Here is a 19,955-nt window from a genome sequence, read left to right as displayed (position 1 = left end):
AAACATATTACACACCAGCAGAATACTGAAACATATTCCCACATATTACACACCAGCAGAATACTGAAACATATTACACACCAGCAGAAGACTTAAACATATTCCCACATATTACACACCAGCAGAATACTTAAACATATTCCCACATATTACACACCAGCAGAATACTGAAACATATTCCCACATATTACACACCAGCAGAATACTGAAACATATTACACACCAGCAGAATACTGAAACATATTACACACCAGCAGAATACTGAAACATATTCCCACATATTACACACCAGCAGAATACTGAAACATATTCCCACATATTACACACCAGCAGAATACTGAAACATATTACAAACCAGCAGAAGACTTAAACATATTCCCACATATTACACACCAGCAGAATACTGAAACATATTCCCACATATTACACACCAGCAGAATACTTAAACATATTCCCACATATTACACACCAGCAGAATACTGAAACATATTCCCACATATTACACACCAGCAGAATACTGAAACATATTACACACCAGCAGAATACTGAAACATATTACACACCAGCAGAATACTGAAACATATTCCCACATATTACACACCAGCAGAATACTGAAACATATTCCCACATATTACACACCAGCAGAATACTGAAACATATTACACACCAGCAGAATACTGAAACATATTACACACCAGCAGAATACTGAAACATATTCCCACATATTACACACCAGCAGAATACTGAAACATATTCCCACATATTACACACCAGCAGAATACTGAAACATATTCCCACATATTACACACCAGCAGAAGACTGAAACATATTCCCGCATATTACACACCAGCAGAATACTGAAACATATTACACACCAGCAGAATACTGAAACATATTACACACCAGCAGAATACTGAAACATATTACACACCAGCAGAATACTGAAACATACTACACACCAGCAGAATACTGAAACATATTACACACCAGCAGAATACTGAAACATATTACACACCAGCAGAATACTGAAACATATTACACACCAGCAGAAGACTTAAACATATTCCCACATATTACACACCAGCAGAATACTGAAACATATTACACACCAGCAGAAGACTTAAACATATTCCCACATATTACACACCAGCAGAATACTGAAACATATTCCCACATATTACACACCAGCAGAATACTGAAACATATTACACACCAGCAGAATACTGAAACATATTACACACCAGCAGAATACTGAAACATATTACACACCAGCAGAATACTGAAACATATTACACACCAGCAGAAGACTTAAACATACTACACACCAGCAGAATACTGAAACATATTACACACCAGCAGAATACTGAAACATATTACACACCAGCAGAATACTGAAACATATTACACACCAGCAGAAGACTTAAACATATTCCCACATATTACACACCAGCAGAATACTGAAACATATTACACACCAGCAGAAGACTTAAACATATTCCCACATATTACACACCAGCAGAATACTGAAACATATTCCCACATATTACACACCAGCAGAATACTGAAACATATTACACACCAGCAGAATACTGAAACATATTACACACCAGCAGAATACTGAAACATATTACACACCAGCAGAATACTGAAACATATTACACACCAGCAGAAGACTTAAACATATTCCCACATATTACACACCAGCAGAATACTGAAACATATTCCCACATATTACACACCAGCAGAATACTGAAACATATTCCCACATATTACACACCAGCAGAATACTGAAACATATTCCCACATATTACACACCAGCAGAATACTTAAACATATTCCCACATATTACACACCAGCAGAATACTGAAACATATTCCCACATATTACACACCAGCAGAATACTGAAACATATTACACACCAGCAGAAGACTTAAACATATTCCCACATATTACACACCAGCAGAATACTGAAACATATTCCCACATATTACACACCAGCAGAATACTGAAACATATTCCCACATATTACACACCAGCAGAAGACTGAAACATATTACACACCAGCAGAATACTGAAACATATTCCCACATATTACACACCAGCAGAATACTGAAACATATTACACACCAGCAGAAGACTTAAACATATTCCCACATATTACACACCAGCAGAATACTTAAACATATTCCCACATATTACACACCAGCAGAATACTTAAACATATTCCCACATATTACACACCAGCAGAATACTGAAACATATTCCCACATATTACACACCAGCAGAATACTGAAACATATTACACACCAGCAGAAGACTGAAACATATTCCCACATATTACACACCAGCAGAATACTGAAACATATTACACACCAGCAGAATACTGAAACATATTACACACCAGCAGAATACTGAAACATATTCCCACATATTACACACCAGCAGAATACTGAAACATATTACACACCAGCAGAATACTGAAACATATTACACACCAGCAGAATACTGAAACATATTCCCACATATTACACACCAGCAGAATACTGAAACATATTCCCACATATTACACACCAGCAGAATACTGAAACATATTCCCACATATTACACACCAGCAGAAGACTGAAACATATTACACACCAGCAGAATACTGAAACATATTCCCACATATTACACACCAGCAGAATACTGAAACATATTACACACCAGCAGAAGACTTAAACATATTCCCACATATTACACACCAGCAGAATACTTAAACATATTCCCACATATTACACACCAGCAGAATACTGAAACATATTCCCACATATTACACACCAGCAGAATACTGAAACATATTACACACCAGCAGAATACTGAAACATATTACACACCAGCAGAATACTGAAACATATTCCCACATATTACACACCAGCAGAATACTGAAACATATTCCCACATATTACACACCAGCAGAATACTGAAACATATTACACACCAGCAGAAGACTTAAACATATTCCCACATATTACACACCAGCAGAATACTGAAACATATTCCCACATATTACACACCAGCAGAATACTGAAACATATTCCCACATATTACACACCAGCAGAATACTGAAACATATTCCCACATATTACACACCAGCAGAATACTGAAACATATTACACACCAGCAGAATACTGAAACATATTACACACCAGCAGAATACTGAAACATATTCCCACATATTACACACCAGCAGAATACTGAAACATATTCCCACATATTACACACCAGCAGAATACTGAAACATATTCCCACATATTACACACCAGCAGAAGACTGAAACATATTCCCGCATATTACACACCAGCAGAATACTGAAACATATTACACACCAGCAGAATACTGAAACATATTACACACCAGCAGAATACTGAAACATATTACACACCAGCAGAATACTGAAACATACTACACACCAGCAGAATACTGAAACATATTACACACCAGCAGAATACTGAAACATATTACACACCAGCAGAATACTGAAACATATTACACACCAGCAGAATACTGAAACATATTACACACCAGCAGAATACTGAAACATATTACACACCAGCAGAAGACTTAAACATATTCCCACATATTACACACCAGCAGAATACTGAAACATATTCCCACATATTACACACCAGCAGAATACTGAAACATATTCCCACATATTACACACCAGCAGAATACTGAAACATATTACACACCAGCAGAAGACTTAAACATATTCCCACATATTACACACCAGCAGAATACTGAAACATATTCCCACATATTACACACCAGCAGAATACTGAAACATATTCCCACATATTACACACCAGCAGAATACTGAAACATATTCCCACATATTACACACCAGCAGAATACTGAAACATATTCCCACATATTACACACCAGCAGAAGACTGAAACATATTACACACCAGCAGAATACTGAAACATATTCCCACATATTACACACCAGCAGAATACTGAAACATATTCCCACATATTACACACCAGCAGAATACTGAAACATATTCCCACATATTACACACCAGCAGAAGACTGAAACATATTCCCACATATTACACACCAGCAGAATACTGAAACATATTACACACCAGCAGAATACTGAAACATATTCCCACATATTACACACCAGCAGAATACTGAAACATATTCCCACATATTACACACCAGCAGAATACTGAAACATATTACACACCAGCAGAATACTGAAACATATTACACACCAGCAGAATACTGAAACATATTCCCACATATTACACACCAGCAGAATACTGAAACATATTCCCACATATTACACACCAGCAGAATACTGAAACATATTACACACCAGCAGAAGACTTAAACATATTCCCACATATTACACACCAGCAGAATACTGAAACATATTCCCACATATTACACACCAGCAGAATACTGAAACATATTACACACCAGCAGAATACTGAAACATATTACACACCAGCAGAATACTGAAACATATTCCCACATATTACACACCAGCAGAATACTTAAACATATTCCCACATATTACACACCAGCAGAATACTGAAACATATTCCCACATATTACACACCAGCAGAATACTGAAACATATTCCCACATATTACACACCAGCAGAAGACTGAAACATATTCCCACATATTACACACCAGCAGAATACTGAAACATATTACACACCAGCAGAAGACTGAAACATATTCCCACATATTACACACCAGCAGAAGACTTGGAGTGCTTGTATGCCACCTGTGGGTGTGATGCAGCTAGAGATGCTGTTATGGTACAGGAATACTGTAGTGGTCTGTCAGGGACATGCTCTGTTCTCTTTGTCTCCGTTGACTCACACAGACAAGCACAAACAAAGAGATTTCAGTCATATTTCAGCTTGTCTTCATGTTGACATACACACTAGCAGCTGCTCTACCTGAACTGTTCTAGACACCAGACAAGTTCTAAAACAATTACAGGTGTCAAAACACCTTTCTTTGGGGAAGAAGCCTCCGTGAAAATGTGTGTGTTATATGTTGAAACTCTCACTCTGTCAGATAGCTTTGATAAACTTCACTTTACCTTTTGTTTTTTGTCAAGCACCAGAAACACTGCACACGGTTGCATGATGAAAGACAAACAAAATAATTCAGAGGGCTTGGATACTGAGACATCAAATAGAGAGGGGGAGTTCAGAGCTACCTCACCTCAGCTGACATTTCTTATGAAGAGAAGAGGAGTGTGTGTGTGTGTGTGTGTATGTGAGTGTACGCCCGTGCATGTGTACCTCTGTGTGGAGGTCAGCCTAAACTAACAGGGGTAGAGCACCTAATTTCCAGTGAAAGAGGGCCCTTTCATGTTGCAGGCCTCACCTGGCTATAGACTGTTTAATTATTAAAGAAGGGTCTTACCCAGCCTCGCAGGCCCGCTTTTGATGCTTCTTAAATTCCATCCTGCTGACAGACTATCTCGCTGCACATGTGTGTGTGTGTGTGTGTGTGTGTGTGTGTGTGTGAGATAGATAGAGTGAAAGAGATAAAGTGTGTGTGTATGGGTAGGAGTACACTTTACCTGTGAAAGCTATTGATTGCAAATATCTGCGTGTGTGAGAGACGGAGATAGAGAATGTGTGTGTGTGAGAGCGAAAGTGAGAGAAAGTGTGTGTGTGTGTGTATGTAGACGTTAATTGTGAAAGCTAAATTCATGAAGTACTGTACCGTGTCTAAATGGCCCCTGTTGCTGAACATCCATACCTAATCCCCCACCCCTACTTTGTCCCACCGTAGGTCCTTAACACACACACACACACACACACACACACACAGCAACACTCTCAGGTTAGATGGGATTCGGTCCCAGGACACAGATGCAAAGGCAGAGAGACTTTTACAAGGTGGAAGGTACAGTTGAAGTCAGAAGTTTACATACACCTTAGCCAAATACATTTAAACTCAGTTTTTCACAATTCCTGACATTTAATCCAGTAAAAAGTCCCTGTTATAGGCCAGATAGGATCACCACTTTATTTTAAGAATGTAAAATGTCAGAATAATAGAAAAGAGAATGATTTATTTCAGCTTTTATTTCTTTCATCACATTCCCAATGGGTCAGAAGTTTACATACACTCAATTAGTATTCTGTAGCATTGCCTTTAAATTGTTGAACTTGGGTCAAATGTTTCGGGTAGCCTTCCACAAGCTTCCTACAATAAATTGGGTGAATTGTGGCCCATTCCTGCTGACAGAGCTGGTGAAACTGAGTCTGGTTTGTAGGACTCCTTGCTCGTACATGCTTTTTCAATTCTTCCCACAAATTGTCAATAGGATTGAGGTCAGGACTTTGTGATGGCCACTCCAATACCTTGACTTTGTTGTCCTTAAGCCATTTTACCACAACTTTGGAAGTATGCTTGGGGTCATTGTCCATTTGGAAGTCCCATTTCCGACCAAGCTTTAACTTCCTGACTGATGTCTTGAGATGTTGCTTCAATATATCCACATAATTTTCCTTCCTCATGTTGCCATCTATTTTGTTAAGTGCACCAATCCCTCCTGCAGCAAAGCACCCCCACAACATGATGCTGCCACCAACATGCTTCACGGTTGGGATGGTGTTCTTTGGCTAACGATGGTCATTATGGCAAAACAGTTATATTTTTGTTTCATCAGACCAGAGGACATTTCTCCCAAAAGAACGATCTTTGTCCCCATGTGCAGTTGCAAACCGTAGTCTGGCCCCACATGCTGTTTATACTTGCATACTATTGTTTGTACAGATGAATGTGGTACCTTCAGGCGTTTGGAAATTGCTCCCAAGGATGAACCAGACTTGTGGATGTTTACAATTCTTTTTTATTTTCCCATGATGTCAAGCAAATATTCACTGAGTTTGAAGGTAGGCCTTTTCCAAGCTGTTTAAAGGCACAGTCAACTTAGTGTATGTAAACTTCTGACCCACTGGAATTGGGATACAGTGAATTATAAGTGAAATAAACTGTCTGCAAACAATTGTTGGAAAAATTACCTGTGTCATGCACAAAGTAGATATCCTAACCAACTTGCCAAAACTATAGTTTGTTAACAAGAAATGTGGAGTGGTTGGAAAACGAGTTTTAATGACTCCAACGTAAGTGTATGTAAACTTCCGACTTCAACTGTAAGGTAGGACACCTCACCCTCCATGTCAGCTCTGCTTGTCCGCAAATACTTTATGAGGGGGCGTGTTCAAACATGAGACAGAGGGTGTATACAGTAAGTGTTACTGATGGTGAAAACAGTGTTCCTCCAACTTCCCCAATCTCTCCCACTCACGTTAGCCTGTGTCTGGGCGCCATACTCAGCCTCCATCTTGGCCAGCCTCTGGTTGGTGTCCTCCAGCAGCACCTGAATGTTCTCTGTTTGCTTCTTCTGCAGGTCAAACTTCTCTTGCTCCATGCCCGCCACCGCCGCGTGCAGCTGGGGGGAGGAGGGGCAAAGGACACCACAGCGTCAGTCAGCCTATCACAGCTACTACGTGTGGTACCTTGGCTACCTCCACTGGCCCAGGTGTCCAATCAGAGACATTCTACTGTACCAACTCTGGCCTGTTCTGCGTCTCTCTCTCTGCGTCTGTCTCTCTGAGTCTGTCTCTCCCTGCGTCGCTCTGTCTCGCTCTCAATTTCAATAGATATATCAAGTCGAGGTCGACCGATTATTATTTTTCAACGCCGATACCGATAGCGATTATTGGAGGACCAAAAAAAGTCGATACCGATTAATCGGCCGATTTTTAAAATGTATTTGTAATAATGACAATTACAACAATACTGAATGAACACTTATTTTAACTTAATAATAATAACATCAATACAATCAATTTAGCCTCAAACAAATAATGAAACATGTTCAATTTGGTTTAAATAATGCAAAAACAAAGTGTTGGAGAAGAAAGTAAAAGTGCAATATGTGCCATGTAAGAAAGCTAACGTTTAAGTTCCTTGCTCAGAACATGAGAACATATGAAAGCTGGTGGTTCCTTTTAACATGAGTCTTCAATATTCCCCGGTAAGAAGTTTTGTAGTTATTATAGGAATTATAGGACTATTTCTCTCTGTTCCATTTGTATTTCATTAACCTTTGACTATTGGATGTTCTTATAGGCACTTTAGTATTGCCAGTGTAACAGTATAGCTTCCGTCTCTCTCCTCGCACCTACCTGGGCTCGAACCAGGAACACAACGACAACAGGCACCCTCGAAGCAGCGTTACCCATGCAGAGCAAGGGGAACAACCACTCCAAGTCTCAGAGCGAGTGACGTTTGAAACGCTATTAGCGCGCACCCCGCTAACTAGCTAGCCATTTCACATCGGTTACACCAGCCTAATCTCGGGAGTTGATAGGCTTGAAGTCATAAACAGCGCAATGTATGAAGCATTGCAAAGAGCTGCTGTCAAACGCAAGAAAGTGCTGTTTGAATGAATGCTTACGAGCCTGCTGCTGCCTACCATCGCTCAGTCAGACTGCTCTATCAAATCATAGCCTTAATTATAACATAATAACACACAGAAATACGAGCCTTCGGTCATTAATATGGTCGAATCCGGAAACTATCATCTCGAAAACAAGACGTTTATTCTTTCAGTGAAATACGGAACCGTTACGTATTTTATCTAACAGGTGGCATCCCTAAGTCTAAATATTCCTGTTACATTGCACAACCTTTAATGTTATGTCATAATTACGTAAAATTCTGGCAAATTAGGCGGCCCAAACTGTTGTATATACACTGACTCTGTGTGCAATGAACGCAAGAGAAGTGACACAATTTCACCTGGTTAATACAGCCCATTTCAAATAAAACTTTCAATTTGAATATGCATGCTGTCTATTTATACACACACGTTAGTCATTTTTATGATGGGCTCTGTGCTGTTTCTGCTTGACAAATTAATGTCTATGTAGAATTTTAGCTATCGACAGTTTGATTACTATTTCAGGGTGTTGTAGGCTACCTAGGTCAGACTATCAGACAGCACACAGGGTCCTACGAGCTTTTATATCTGACATGTGTCTGCTGAGGCTGGGAGCCCTCCAGTGAATGATTCTAATGATTTCTCGTCAGCCCATTGTGTGACCGAGTGCAAACTCACTTTTCTGACACTGCAGATGTACTGCCACCATTTGCTGCACAGGAGTTGAGACTTCTCTGATGGGACAGCCTCTGGCCATGTACACAGGGCTCCACAATAAATTGCACATCTGCTCATGTCCTGTCATTTTAGAACATTCAATTCTCTGGCAACAGCCCAAACTGTTGTATATACACTGACTCTGTGTGCAATGAACGCAAGAGAAGTGACACAATTTCACCTGGTTAATATTGCCTGCTAACCTGGATTTCTTTTAGCTTAATACGCAGGTTTAAAAATATATTCTTCTGTGTATTGATTTTAAGAAAGGCATTGGTGTTTATGGTTAGGTACACATAAGAGCAACGACAATCCTTTTTCGCGAATACACATCGCATCGATTATATGCAACGCTGGACACGCTAGATAAACTAATAATATCATCAACCATGTGTAGTTAACTAGTGATTATGATTGATTGATTGTTTGTTATAATATAAGTTTAATGCTAGCTAGAAACTTACCTTGGTTTACTGCATTCGCGTAACAGGCAGGCTCCTCGTGGAGTGCAATGTAATCAGGTGGTTAGAGCGTTGGACTAGTTAACTGTAAGGTTGCAAGATTGAATCCCGAGCTGACAAGGTAAAAATCTGTCGTTCTGCCCCTGAGCAAGGCAGTTAACCCACCGTTCCTAGGCCGTCATTGAAAAGAAGAATGTGTTCTTAACTGACTTGTCATTAAGATCTCATTGAGCAGCTTAGTTAACTAGAGTTAGCGGGACTGAAAAGACAATTTAGAGAAGAAGTACTAACATTATTTTTTCAGTAAAAAAACACACAGGCCTGGCCGAATGAGCCTACAAAGAAACGTCTAGAATAAAGATTTCCCAGCTCTATAGTGAACCTGGCTTGGTTGAGGTCAGCCCAGATTCCGCCCTTTCAAATCCTTCTATTGCAGCCTTCCTCAGGCTTAGGAGTGCTTAGGGGCTAGGGCTGGTTGGAAATCGACTTCAGCCATTCAACTTTCCTTTACCTTTTTCTCCCACTCGTTTTTCAGGGAGTCAGTGCTCTGATCTGACATCTTCTTCAGCTCGCCGATCTGCTTCTCTTTGCTCTCACGGATGACCTGGGACTCGCGCAGCACGCTTTGAACTGTGGATGGAAAAACAACACACACACACACAGACAGAGAACTCAGTAAGGCCCAGCCTCAGCCCCCCCCCCCCCCCCCCCCCACACACACACACACACACACAGACAGAGAACTCAGTAAGGCCCAGCCTCAGCCCCCCCCCCCCCCACACACACACACAACATTTGTTTCTTTCACACTACTTCAAGCAAGTTCTGTGAAAGTCACATGCTTTGTATCCCTCGTCATTGTTGTTTCATATTGTATGTCAGCACTGAGAATATCTCCAATCTCCCATAGTATAAAGGGGTTAAAGCTGAGTATAGAGAACGTCTGCAACTAAATCGCTCTGTGCTGGAAGTGTACTGTACAACATGCACTGTCACTAAAGAATCTGTTTATGACAAGTGTGAAATATCAGTCTCATAAACGTGCTGTTAGAAGGAGCACAGCTGGGCAGCATCGGGCCACACCAGTGGGGTCTCACCCTGTAACAGTAACACAGAGTTTAAACTGGGGTTTTACTTTGAGTGTGCAGAGACACACTGGTGTAAATATCCCCTTGAGTCTGCCTCCAGGCTCGACCCCCACTATGACCCCACGACCTCTCACCTTTCTTCTCCAGCTTGCGCACACTCTCCTCCGATTCCTTCTGCTTGGCTCTGTACATGGTCTTCAGCTCATCGATCTCGCCATTCTTACGGTCTAAAATCTAAAGTGGAAAAGGGGGCAGGTAAATTCAACCTGTTCAAAAGTGTTGCATGTTGTTTCATAGAGTTGCAAAATGTTGTATAAATAGTGTAGTTCCGGACACACCTCATATTTCAGCTCTTCCTTCATTTCTCATCTACTGTTTTTGTTCAGGTGGTTATTTATTTATTTTTTAACCTTTATTTAACTAGACAAGTCAGTTAAGAACAAATTCTTATTTTCAATGACGGCCTAGGAACAGTGGGTTAACTGCCTTGTTCAGGGGCAGAACGACATAATTTTACCTTGTCAGCTCGGGGATTCGATCTTGCAACCTTTCAGTTACAAGTCCAACGCTCTAAACACTGGGCTACCTGCCTGGGTATGCAGATATACAGGACATATCGGAGCATAACATTCAGGAACATGCTCAGTAGAAATGATGTGCTTCAACATGATTTCAGTGCACTGTGGTGGGTGCAAAATGTGTGTACTCATACCTTTGCAAGCTAGACTTATTGAAAGTTAACCACTTAAATTAGTAGCCCAAGGCCCCGTCCAGAACCAACCCCTAGCACTAGACACTTGTGTAGATCTGAAAGGATTGGATAGGTATAAGCAAGATGGCAAAATAATCAGCCGGGTGGAGTACGACACCTATCCAATTCTTTCAGATCTACATGAAGTGCCTGGGGAACGGGCTAGGGGTTGTTTCTGGACAGGGTCCATCATGGAGCAATATTGTATAATTGCTACACCTGAGGTTGAGAATGCCTGACTGATTGCCACCAGCTGTCTCTAACTGAGAGCTAGACGAGTCAAGGTGCCAATACAAGGACAGAGCAGCACCCTCACAGTTAAAGCGTCCCTCAGAGGTGTGTGCTCAGTCCCCTCCTGTACTCCCTGTTCACTCATGACTGTATGGCCAGGCACAACTCCAACACCATCATTAAGTTTGCTGATGACATAAAAGTGGTAGGCCTGATCGACCGACAACGATGAGACAGCCTATAAGGAGGAGGTCAGAGACCTGGCCGGGTGGTGCCAGAATAACAACCTCTCCCTCAACGTGATCAAGACTAAGGAGATGATTGTGGACTACAGGAAAAGGAGGACCGAGCACGCCCACATTCTCACCGACGGGGCTGTAGTGGAGCAGGTTGAGAGCTTCAATATCCTTGGTGTCCACATCACCAACAAACTAACATGGTCCAAGCACACGAAGACAGTCGAAGAGGGCACGACAAAACCTATTCCCCCACAGGAGACTGAAAAGAGTTGGCATGGGTCCTCAGATCCTCAAAAGGTTTTACAGCTGCACCATTGAGAGCATCCTGACGGGTTGCATCACTGCCTGGTACGGCAACTTCTCTGCCTCCGACCACAAGGCACTACAGAGGGTAGTGCGTTCGGCCCAGTACATCACCGGGGTCAAGCGCTCCAATCAACCAGCAAAGTGAGGGGATCAGGCAGCAAGCTAAGGTCCCCAAGATCAGGCAGCAAGCACAGGTCCCTTAGATCAGGCAGAAAAAACAGGTTCCCTGGATTAAGCAGAAAAACCTGGCCCCTGAGATTGAGCAGCAAACACCAGTCCCCTGGATTAAGCAGAAAAAAATGGTCCTTGGATTAAGCAGAAAAAAAATGGTCCTTGGATTAAGCAGAAAAAAAAGGTCCTTGGATTAAGCAGGGAAAAAAATGGTCCTTGGATTAAGCAGAAATAAATGGTCCCTGAGTTCGAGGAGCCAGGTGATATGATTAAACAGATCTTTCCTGATCCTGTTCTACCTCCATTCAGATGTATTTTTCAGAACCATAACAGCTATGAATGAGGCAGAGAGGTCTTGTCCAACACCCGCTACTCTCCAGGAGACACAGCTCAGCCCTCTTTTAATATTGTATCCCATGAAGCATCTCCTTAAATCCCTAGTGCTGGATCCAAAGTTGTGAAGTATCCTCATAAGTAATGTACTGTTCCTTATCTGGCGTAGACTCTCAAATTGAAATGTTTGTTATCCAATTCTCATTTAAATAACTGTTTCCCCTCAGAAATAACTGACTGGACAGTGAGGAAGGCTGAAATGCTGGCCTTCAGAATGTCATATGCAGCTTGGCCCGACTGTTATTCATGCTACTTTGTAATGACCAGATTTCAAATAAAACTTTCAATTTGAATATGCATGCTGTCTATTTATACACACACGTTAGTCATTTTTATGATGGGCTCTGTGCTGTTTCTGCTTGACAAATTAATGTCTATGTAGAATTTTAGCTATCGACAGTTTGATTACTATTTCAGGGTGTTGTAGGCTACCTAGGTCAGACTATCAGACAGCACACAGGGTCCTACGAGCTTTTATATCTGACATGTGTCTGCTGAGGCTGGGAGCCCTCCAGTGAATGATTCTAATGATTTCTCGTCAGCCCATTGTGTGACCGAGTGCAAACTCACTTTTCTGACACTGCAGATGTACTGCCACCATTTGCTGCACAGGAGTTGAGACTTCTCTGATGGGACAGCCTCTGGCCATGTACACAGGGCTCCACAATAAATTGCACATCTGCTCATGTCCTGTCATTTTAGAACATTCAATTCTCTGGCAACAGCTCTGATGGCATGCTGACTGCATTCATGCCCAATTACACGCTGCCTCAACTTGAGTCGTGTAACACTTTTGACAAAACTGCTCATTTTAAAGAGGCCTTTTATTGTCCGTAGCACAAGGTGCACCTGTGTAATGTTCATGCTGTTTAATCAGCTTCCTGATATGCCACACCTGTCAGGTGGTTGGATTATCTTGGCAAAGGAGAAATGCTCACTAACAGGGAGGTAAACACATTTGTGCACAACATTTGAGAAGCTTTTTGTGCATATGGACATTTTCTGGGATTTTTTTTTATTTCAGCTCATGAACATTTTTGGTCAGTATATAAACTCAACATGCAACAATTTCTAAGATTTTACTGAGTTACAGTTCATATAAGGATCTATGGATTTCACATGACTGAGAATACAGATATGCATCTGTTGGTCACAGATACCTTAAAAAAGAGGGAAGGGTGTGGATCAGAAAACCAGTCAGTATCTGGTGTGACCACCGTTTATCTCATACAGCGCAACATCTCCTTTGCATAGAGTTGATCAGGCTGTTGATTGTGGCCTGTGGTTGTCCCATTCCACTTCAATGGTTGTGCGAAGTTGCTGGATATTGGCGGGAACTGGAGCACGCTGTCCTACACGTCGATACAGAGCATCCCAAACATGCTCAATGGGTGACATGTCTGTAGAGTATGCAGGCCATGAAAGAACTGGGACATTTTCAGCCTCAATCAATTGTGTACAGATCCTTGTGACATGGGGCCGTGCATTATCATGCTGAAACATGACGTGATGGCGGCGGATAAATGGCATGACAATGGGCCTTAGGATCTTCACAGTGTATCTCTGTGCTTTCAATTGTGTGCGTTGTCCGTAGCTTATGCCTGTCCATACCATAGCCCCACCTCTCCCATGGGGCACTCTGTTCACAACATTGACATCAGCAAACCCCTCGCCTACACAACGCCATACACGCTGTCTGCTAGTTGAAACTGTGATTCATCCGTGAAGAGCACACTCATCAAGCGTGCCAGTGGCCATTGAAGGTGAACATTTTCCCACTGCAGTCGGTTACAACGCCAAACTGCAGTCAGGTCAAAACCCTGGTGAGGACGACGAGCTTCCCTAAGACGGTTTCTGACAGTTTGTTCAGAAAATCTTCAGTTGTGCAAACCCACAGTTTCATCAGCTGTCCAAGGTGGCTGGTCTCAGATGATCCCGCAAGTGAAGAAGCCGGATGTGGAGGTCCTGGGCTGGTGTGGTTACACGTGGTCTGTGGTTGTAAGGCCGGTTGGACATACTCCCAAATTCTTTGAAAACGACGTTGGAGGCGGCTTACAGTAGATGGGGGGGGGGGGGGGGGGGGGGGCTAACAGTAGAGAAATTAACATTCAATTCTCTGGTAACAGCTCTGGTGGACATTCATGCTGTCAGCATGCCAATTGCACGCTCCCTCAAAACTTGAGACATCTGTGGCATTGTGTTATGACAAAACTGCACATTTTAGAGTGACCTTTAATTGTCCCAGCACAAGGTGCACTTGGGTAATGATCCTGCTGTTTAATCAGATTCTTGATATGCCACACCTGTCAGGTAGATGGATTATCTTGGCAAAGCAGAAATTCTCACTAACGGATGTGTGTGTGTGTGTGTGTGTGCAATAACATTTGATTTGATTTAATGAGAGATACACAACATCAACATAATTCCCTTCCCCAAACACATCTCATAACAGGAGGTGTCTACAGATGAGCCTTGACTGACTTCACTGCATCCTCTGACTCCATTACATCCCCTTCCAATTCAGACATCAAATAAAATATCACATGCATGAGTGAAACATGTCTTTTTTCAAATAACAGATATCAGTAACCAATAACAGACAAAATAGCAACGGCAATGTACATTGTTTTAGAAACTATGAGCACAGGGCTCTCCATTGTACTGAACTGATTACAGTTATGCATAGCAGTACATGCTAGGAGGCTAATCAGTGTTATTGGGAATGATGATATCCTCAGAGCTGTATTAGTAGAGGGGACCTGACCATGAAAGAGGTGGTTTTACAACACATGACAGACAGAGAGAGAGAGGAGAGAGAAACAACACAAGTTCAGGACTGTGGACCATTTCACAGCGCCGCCTTGTCTTTTGATACACACGGTGGAGATTTGATCAAAACCCCCTGGAAGAGAGATTATTTCCCCTCCGAAACAGTCCCAGGGACCATCAGAGGGTTATTTGTCCTGGGTTTTGTCTGTTAGAAGTGCACTCTGTGTCTAAGCCTGTTGTGGCCAGAGTGAGTGGGATGGGAGACATGAAAGGGAAGGGAGTGAAGGGGGGTAAAGGAAAGTTCACAGAACATTTAGGGACGTCCACTTTTCCCATTTTCCCATCGGCCTTCCTGAGAGGAGAGAGGAGGGTGTGTTTTGGGCACATGTAGAGGGCCGTCGTAACGGGGTGTCAGAGATGGGGTCCAGAGGGACTGGGAGTGGGAGCAGAGGAACGACAGCTTTTAGGACGGTAATTGTGGGTCTTTTCTAACATCTCTATTGCAGAGAGACTCCAGCCAGCCTGACTGACTAGACACTAATACTATCCCACTGTCTGGAGGAAGAGGTGCCATTACATTACACACAGAGGCATAGCATACAGCAATCTGAGATAGCATAGCAATCTGAAGATGTACAATATGGGTTGTTATTTGTTAACCATCTCTTTAGTCTCAATGGAGCTTGATAATCTAGGCTACACAGCATTATGAAAAAAAGTTGTTCACTATCGTGGTATTCTGGCCATCTCGGATCCTTAGAGGATTGCTCCTCAGGCAGCACTTTCTAGATGGAGATATTAAACCCTGTTTGTTGATGCGCTCCAACACTATCGTTTTAAAAAACAAATACAGGTCTGCCTGAGCTAATTATATAGCTATTGTGCGATGACCAGACGATGACCAGTCTAACCACCATCAGCACCACACACTCATCCATAATTCATCTACCTGGTGCTAATTAAAACTAGCGCTAGCCAGCTTCCCCATGCGCCTTTGAATGGGCTTGTTAAAGTCCCTCCTCCACCACCACTCCCCCTTGAAGACATTAGTCAGACGCCCGGGTAAACAGGGAACAAATTGAATCCGACATCGCTCGCAATCTGTACACAATTAGTGTGATTTGCCTGCAATGACAGAGACACTAAAGAGAGAGGGATGAAGAGCGAGAGCGGGAGAGGCTGGGTAGTGGAGGAGCTGTCACTGTGTCTCCTGTCAGAGACAAAGAGTTCATCGACAGTTTAAACAGAGGGAAAATGGGGCTATTTCTGTTTTATTTAAAGATTCTGTGGCAACAATGAAACCAGACGTTTTGGGAGGAAGTTGACAGATCCCAGGTGCTGGATGTGGAGCTGAGCCGATACACCCCTGGTGAAATGAAACTAACAGGGAGCCCAGGGAGGAGGGAAGGAGAAAAGGGTGTGAGCCCACATCAGATGTAGTGTCAGAGTGGGAGTGGTGAAGGATGCAGGGAACATCACTCTTGTTATACCTACCTTCTGCACTGTCTCACTTCACTGTGCGTTTGTCCTCCATCATTTAAATTCATGGTTTTATGTCTGGGCGGTACTATAACCTCCCTACAGATGATATTATGGCTGTATGTGTGAAGTTATCTAAAATATCAAATAAATAAACATATTAAATCATTAAAATAATTAATTGATAAATCAGTCAGCACTCTGACCTTCTGCACGTCTGCGTCGTGCCTCTGCTGCATCTTCAGTTTCTCCTCCTGGTGCTTGGCCTCCAGGACTTTAGTCTTCAGTCTCTCAGCCTGCACAGAAACACACAGCACCATGACAGACAGGGGAGTCAATACACACATCGTCAAATGCAGCACAGGAGATGGACAAAATAGCAACGGCAATGTCAGCTGCCCCTGTTTTTACTAACTAGGCCAACTAATGGCAAGTAGTGGCATTTCAGATATTTACTGTAGATGGCACAGAGAGCATCAGCGCTGTCAATGAATCAAGCTTCATAAACATTTCTAAATATATTTATCTACAAACAGGACTTCAAATGTGTGTAGGAGGGATGTACCAGACCCAACAGTGTGTGTGTGAGATAATAGTTAAATACAGTATTAGTCAGTGACAGGAACAGGCTTGGCCAGAGAGAACAAGGCATTATGTAGGCTACAGTTATCCACTGACAGCCGGCTCCTTTCAGTTCAGCTCAATATACAGGGGATCAACAGTTCAACCGTCTGAATCTGCATGTCAAGACAGAGCTCCCAGAGCCCTTCATTCACTCCCACACACACAATGCCACAGGAAAATAATACACACTTAGTTAATACGCCAGAAGTGTACACACACAGACAAAGTAACACACATCTACAATAGTAATTCTAAATATTTATACTCACACACTCAAACCAGGTAGACACATGAACACCCACTTTCAGATACGGCTTGCTAATACAGAGTGGCCTTAATACTAAACGACAAGCACATACCCTCTCAGTGTCTACCTAACACAGCTCCTCCTAAGTCATATGTCCTTCTCATCAGCCCTGCCAGAGGTCATGTTGCTTTGTGGCTTCAGGTTTCCTGAGTAAAATACTGGCGGACACAGGCCTTTCATCTGGCTAACGAGAAGCTCTCACCAACACGTGGGGAGACTGATAGGAGAGGCCACCCTGTCCCGTGGCTAGCCCTGTATGGGCACCTTCCCCTACTTCTTTGAACTGCCGATGGCGGTTGTTGTGTTGTTGGCTCACTATGTCTAGTAGTATACCTGGTCTGATTGCCCCTGGGTGAGGAGAAGGCATGACATGTGCTCCTGATCTGATGTGCCATTGTAGAACTGTCTGGCCTCAGGACTTGGCCGCTCTGGGGCCAACAGACACACAGTCATCCAGTCAGTGGAAAGAGTTTGCTAACGTTGTCAACACAAATGGGAATTAGACAGGATGAGTTCGTATTGCTTTGTGACTAATGTACTTACTCACAGGTTTTAGTCACTGGAGGGTTTGATGCATTGCTCAACTCTGGGTCTCTGTGACAAATACGTCCTTCCAGGTTGGAAAACACCTTTTGGGCAGTCATGTAACCTGTATCTGGGGAGGTAGCTTAGATGGTTAAGTCCCCTATTGTATTGACATTTGACAAACTAGCCAATACCTGCCCCATTCATTCTCACAACAACGCTAATGTTTGCTTTTGAGCAACAAGGATCTGTATCGTACTCATTCCCAGGGTCTTCTACATTCAAACTAGATGCGTCCTATTGTAAACTACTGCTTCCATTATCCCACAACTTCAACTAAGTCTGCTAGACTTATCCTCCTTCAATGGTGCCATGTGATGTTCTCTCTCGTTTCGCTTTCTTTTCTATTGAATTACCACCATTTTCTTGTGCAATCTCTGAGACCACAGGAGACTTGTTGGAGGAGAGATTAGGCTGATTGAAGTGAGGGAGTCTAGTAGATTTTTCCAGCGGCGCTCCAAAACAAGTGGGTGTCACTTTCACATCACCTCTTCAAATGGGCTTTTTAGAAAGTTTGTCAAACTACATCAGGGGCGTTTGAAAAATGGTTTATAGAGGAAATAGAAAGAGGGAAGAAGGGAGGGAGAGAGGGGGAGTGAGAGAGGAGGATGGAGAGAGGAGGAGGGAGAAAGGAGGAGATGAGGAAGGAGAGGAGGAGCAAGGACGAGGGAGAGAAGAGGAAGGAGAGAGGAGGAGCGAGAGGAGGAGCGAGAGAGGAAGGAGAGAGGAGGAAAGAGAGAGTAGGAAGGAGAGAGGAGGAGCGAAGAGTAGAAAGGAGGAGAGAGAGGAGGAAGGAGAGAAAGAGGAAGGAGAGAAAGGACGGAGAGAGGAGGAGCGAATGGAGGAGCGAGAGAGTAGGAGCGAGAGAGGAGAAAGAGAGTAGGAGCGAGAGAGGAGGAGAGAGTAGGAGCGAGAGAGGAGGAGCAAGAGAGAGGAGGAAGGAGAGAGAAGGAGCGAGAGAGTAGAAAGGAAAGAGTAGAAAGGAGAGAAAGAGGAAGGAGATAGGAGGAACGAGAGAGGAGCAGCACGAGAGGAGCAGGGAGAGAGGAGGAGCGAAGAGTAGAAAGAAGGAGGGAGAGAGAGAAGAGGAAGGAGAGAAAGAGGAGGGTGAGAGTAGGAAGGAGAGAGGAGGATCAAATGGAGGAGCGAGAGAGTAGGAGCGAGAGGAGGGGGAGAGAGAGGAGGGGCGAATGAAAGAGCGAGAGAGTAGGCGCGAGAGAGGAGGGAGAGAGAAAGGAGGGAGAGAGGAAGAGCAGGAAGGAGAGAGTAGGAGCGAGAGAAGAGGACAAGCGAGAGAGGAGGAAGGAGAGATAAGGAGTGAGAGAGGAGGAGCAAGAGAGGAGGAGCGAGAGAGTAG

At 42.9% G+C, this 19,955-nt stretch overlaps 1 protein-coding gene across 3 annotated transcripts in view; it reads right to left on the bottom strand.

Annotated features, from left to right (window-relative positions):
* LOC110539030 (centrosomal protein of 112 kDa) overlaps positions 1-19,955 on the bottom strand; it is a 230,858-nt gene that overhangs the window by 181,277 nt on the left and 29,626 nt on the right. For all 3 annotated transcript variants that reach the window (XR_016486041.1, XM_090197093.1, XM_090197094.1), the window contains exons 9-12: positions 17,289-17,378; positions 10,878-10,977; positions 10,167-10,285; positions 7,338-7,481 (exon numbers count right to left, since the gene is read on the bottom strand). Coding sequence is in view for 2 of the 3 variants with exons in the window: in XM_090197093.1 (XP_090053219.1) it covers positions 7,338-7,481; positions 10,167-10,285; positions 10,878-10,977; positions 17,289-17,378 (453 nt within the window). In the remaining variant the exon portion in view is untranslated. The remainder of the gene's footprint in view (positions 1-7,337; positions 7,482-10,166; positions 10,286-10,877; positions 10,978-17,288; positions 17,379-19,955) is intronic.

This window comes from Oncorhynchus mykiss, chromosome 13 (genome assembly GCF_057628025.1).
Source record: "Oncorhynchus mykiss isolate SJ-2025 chromosome 13, ASM5762802v1, whole genome shotgun sequence".
NCBI classification, from domain to species: domain Eukaryota; kingdom Metazoa; phylum Chordata; class Actinopteri; order Salmoniformes; family Salmonidae; genus Oncorhynchus; species Oncorhynchus mykiss.
The sequence above is the reverse complement of the archived record's forward strand: the minus strand, read 5'-3'. Positions and strand labels throughout refer to the sequence as shown.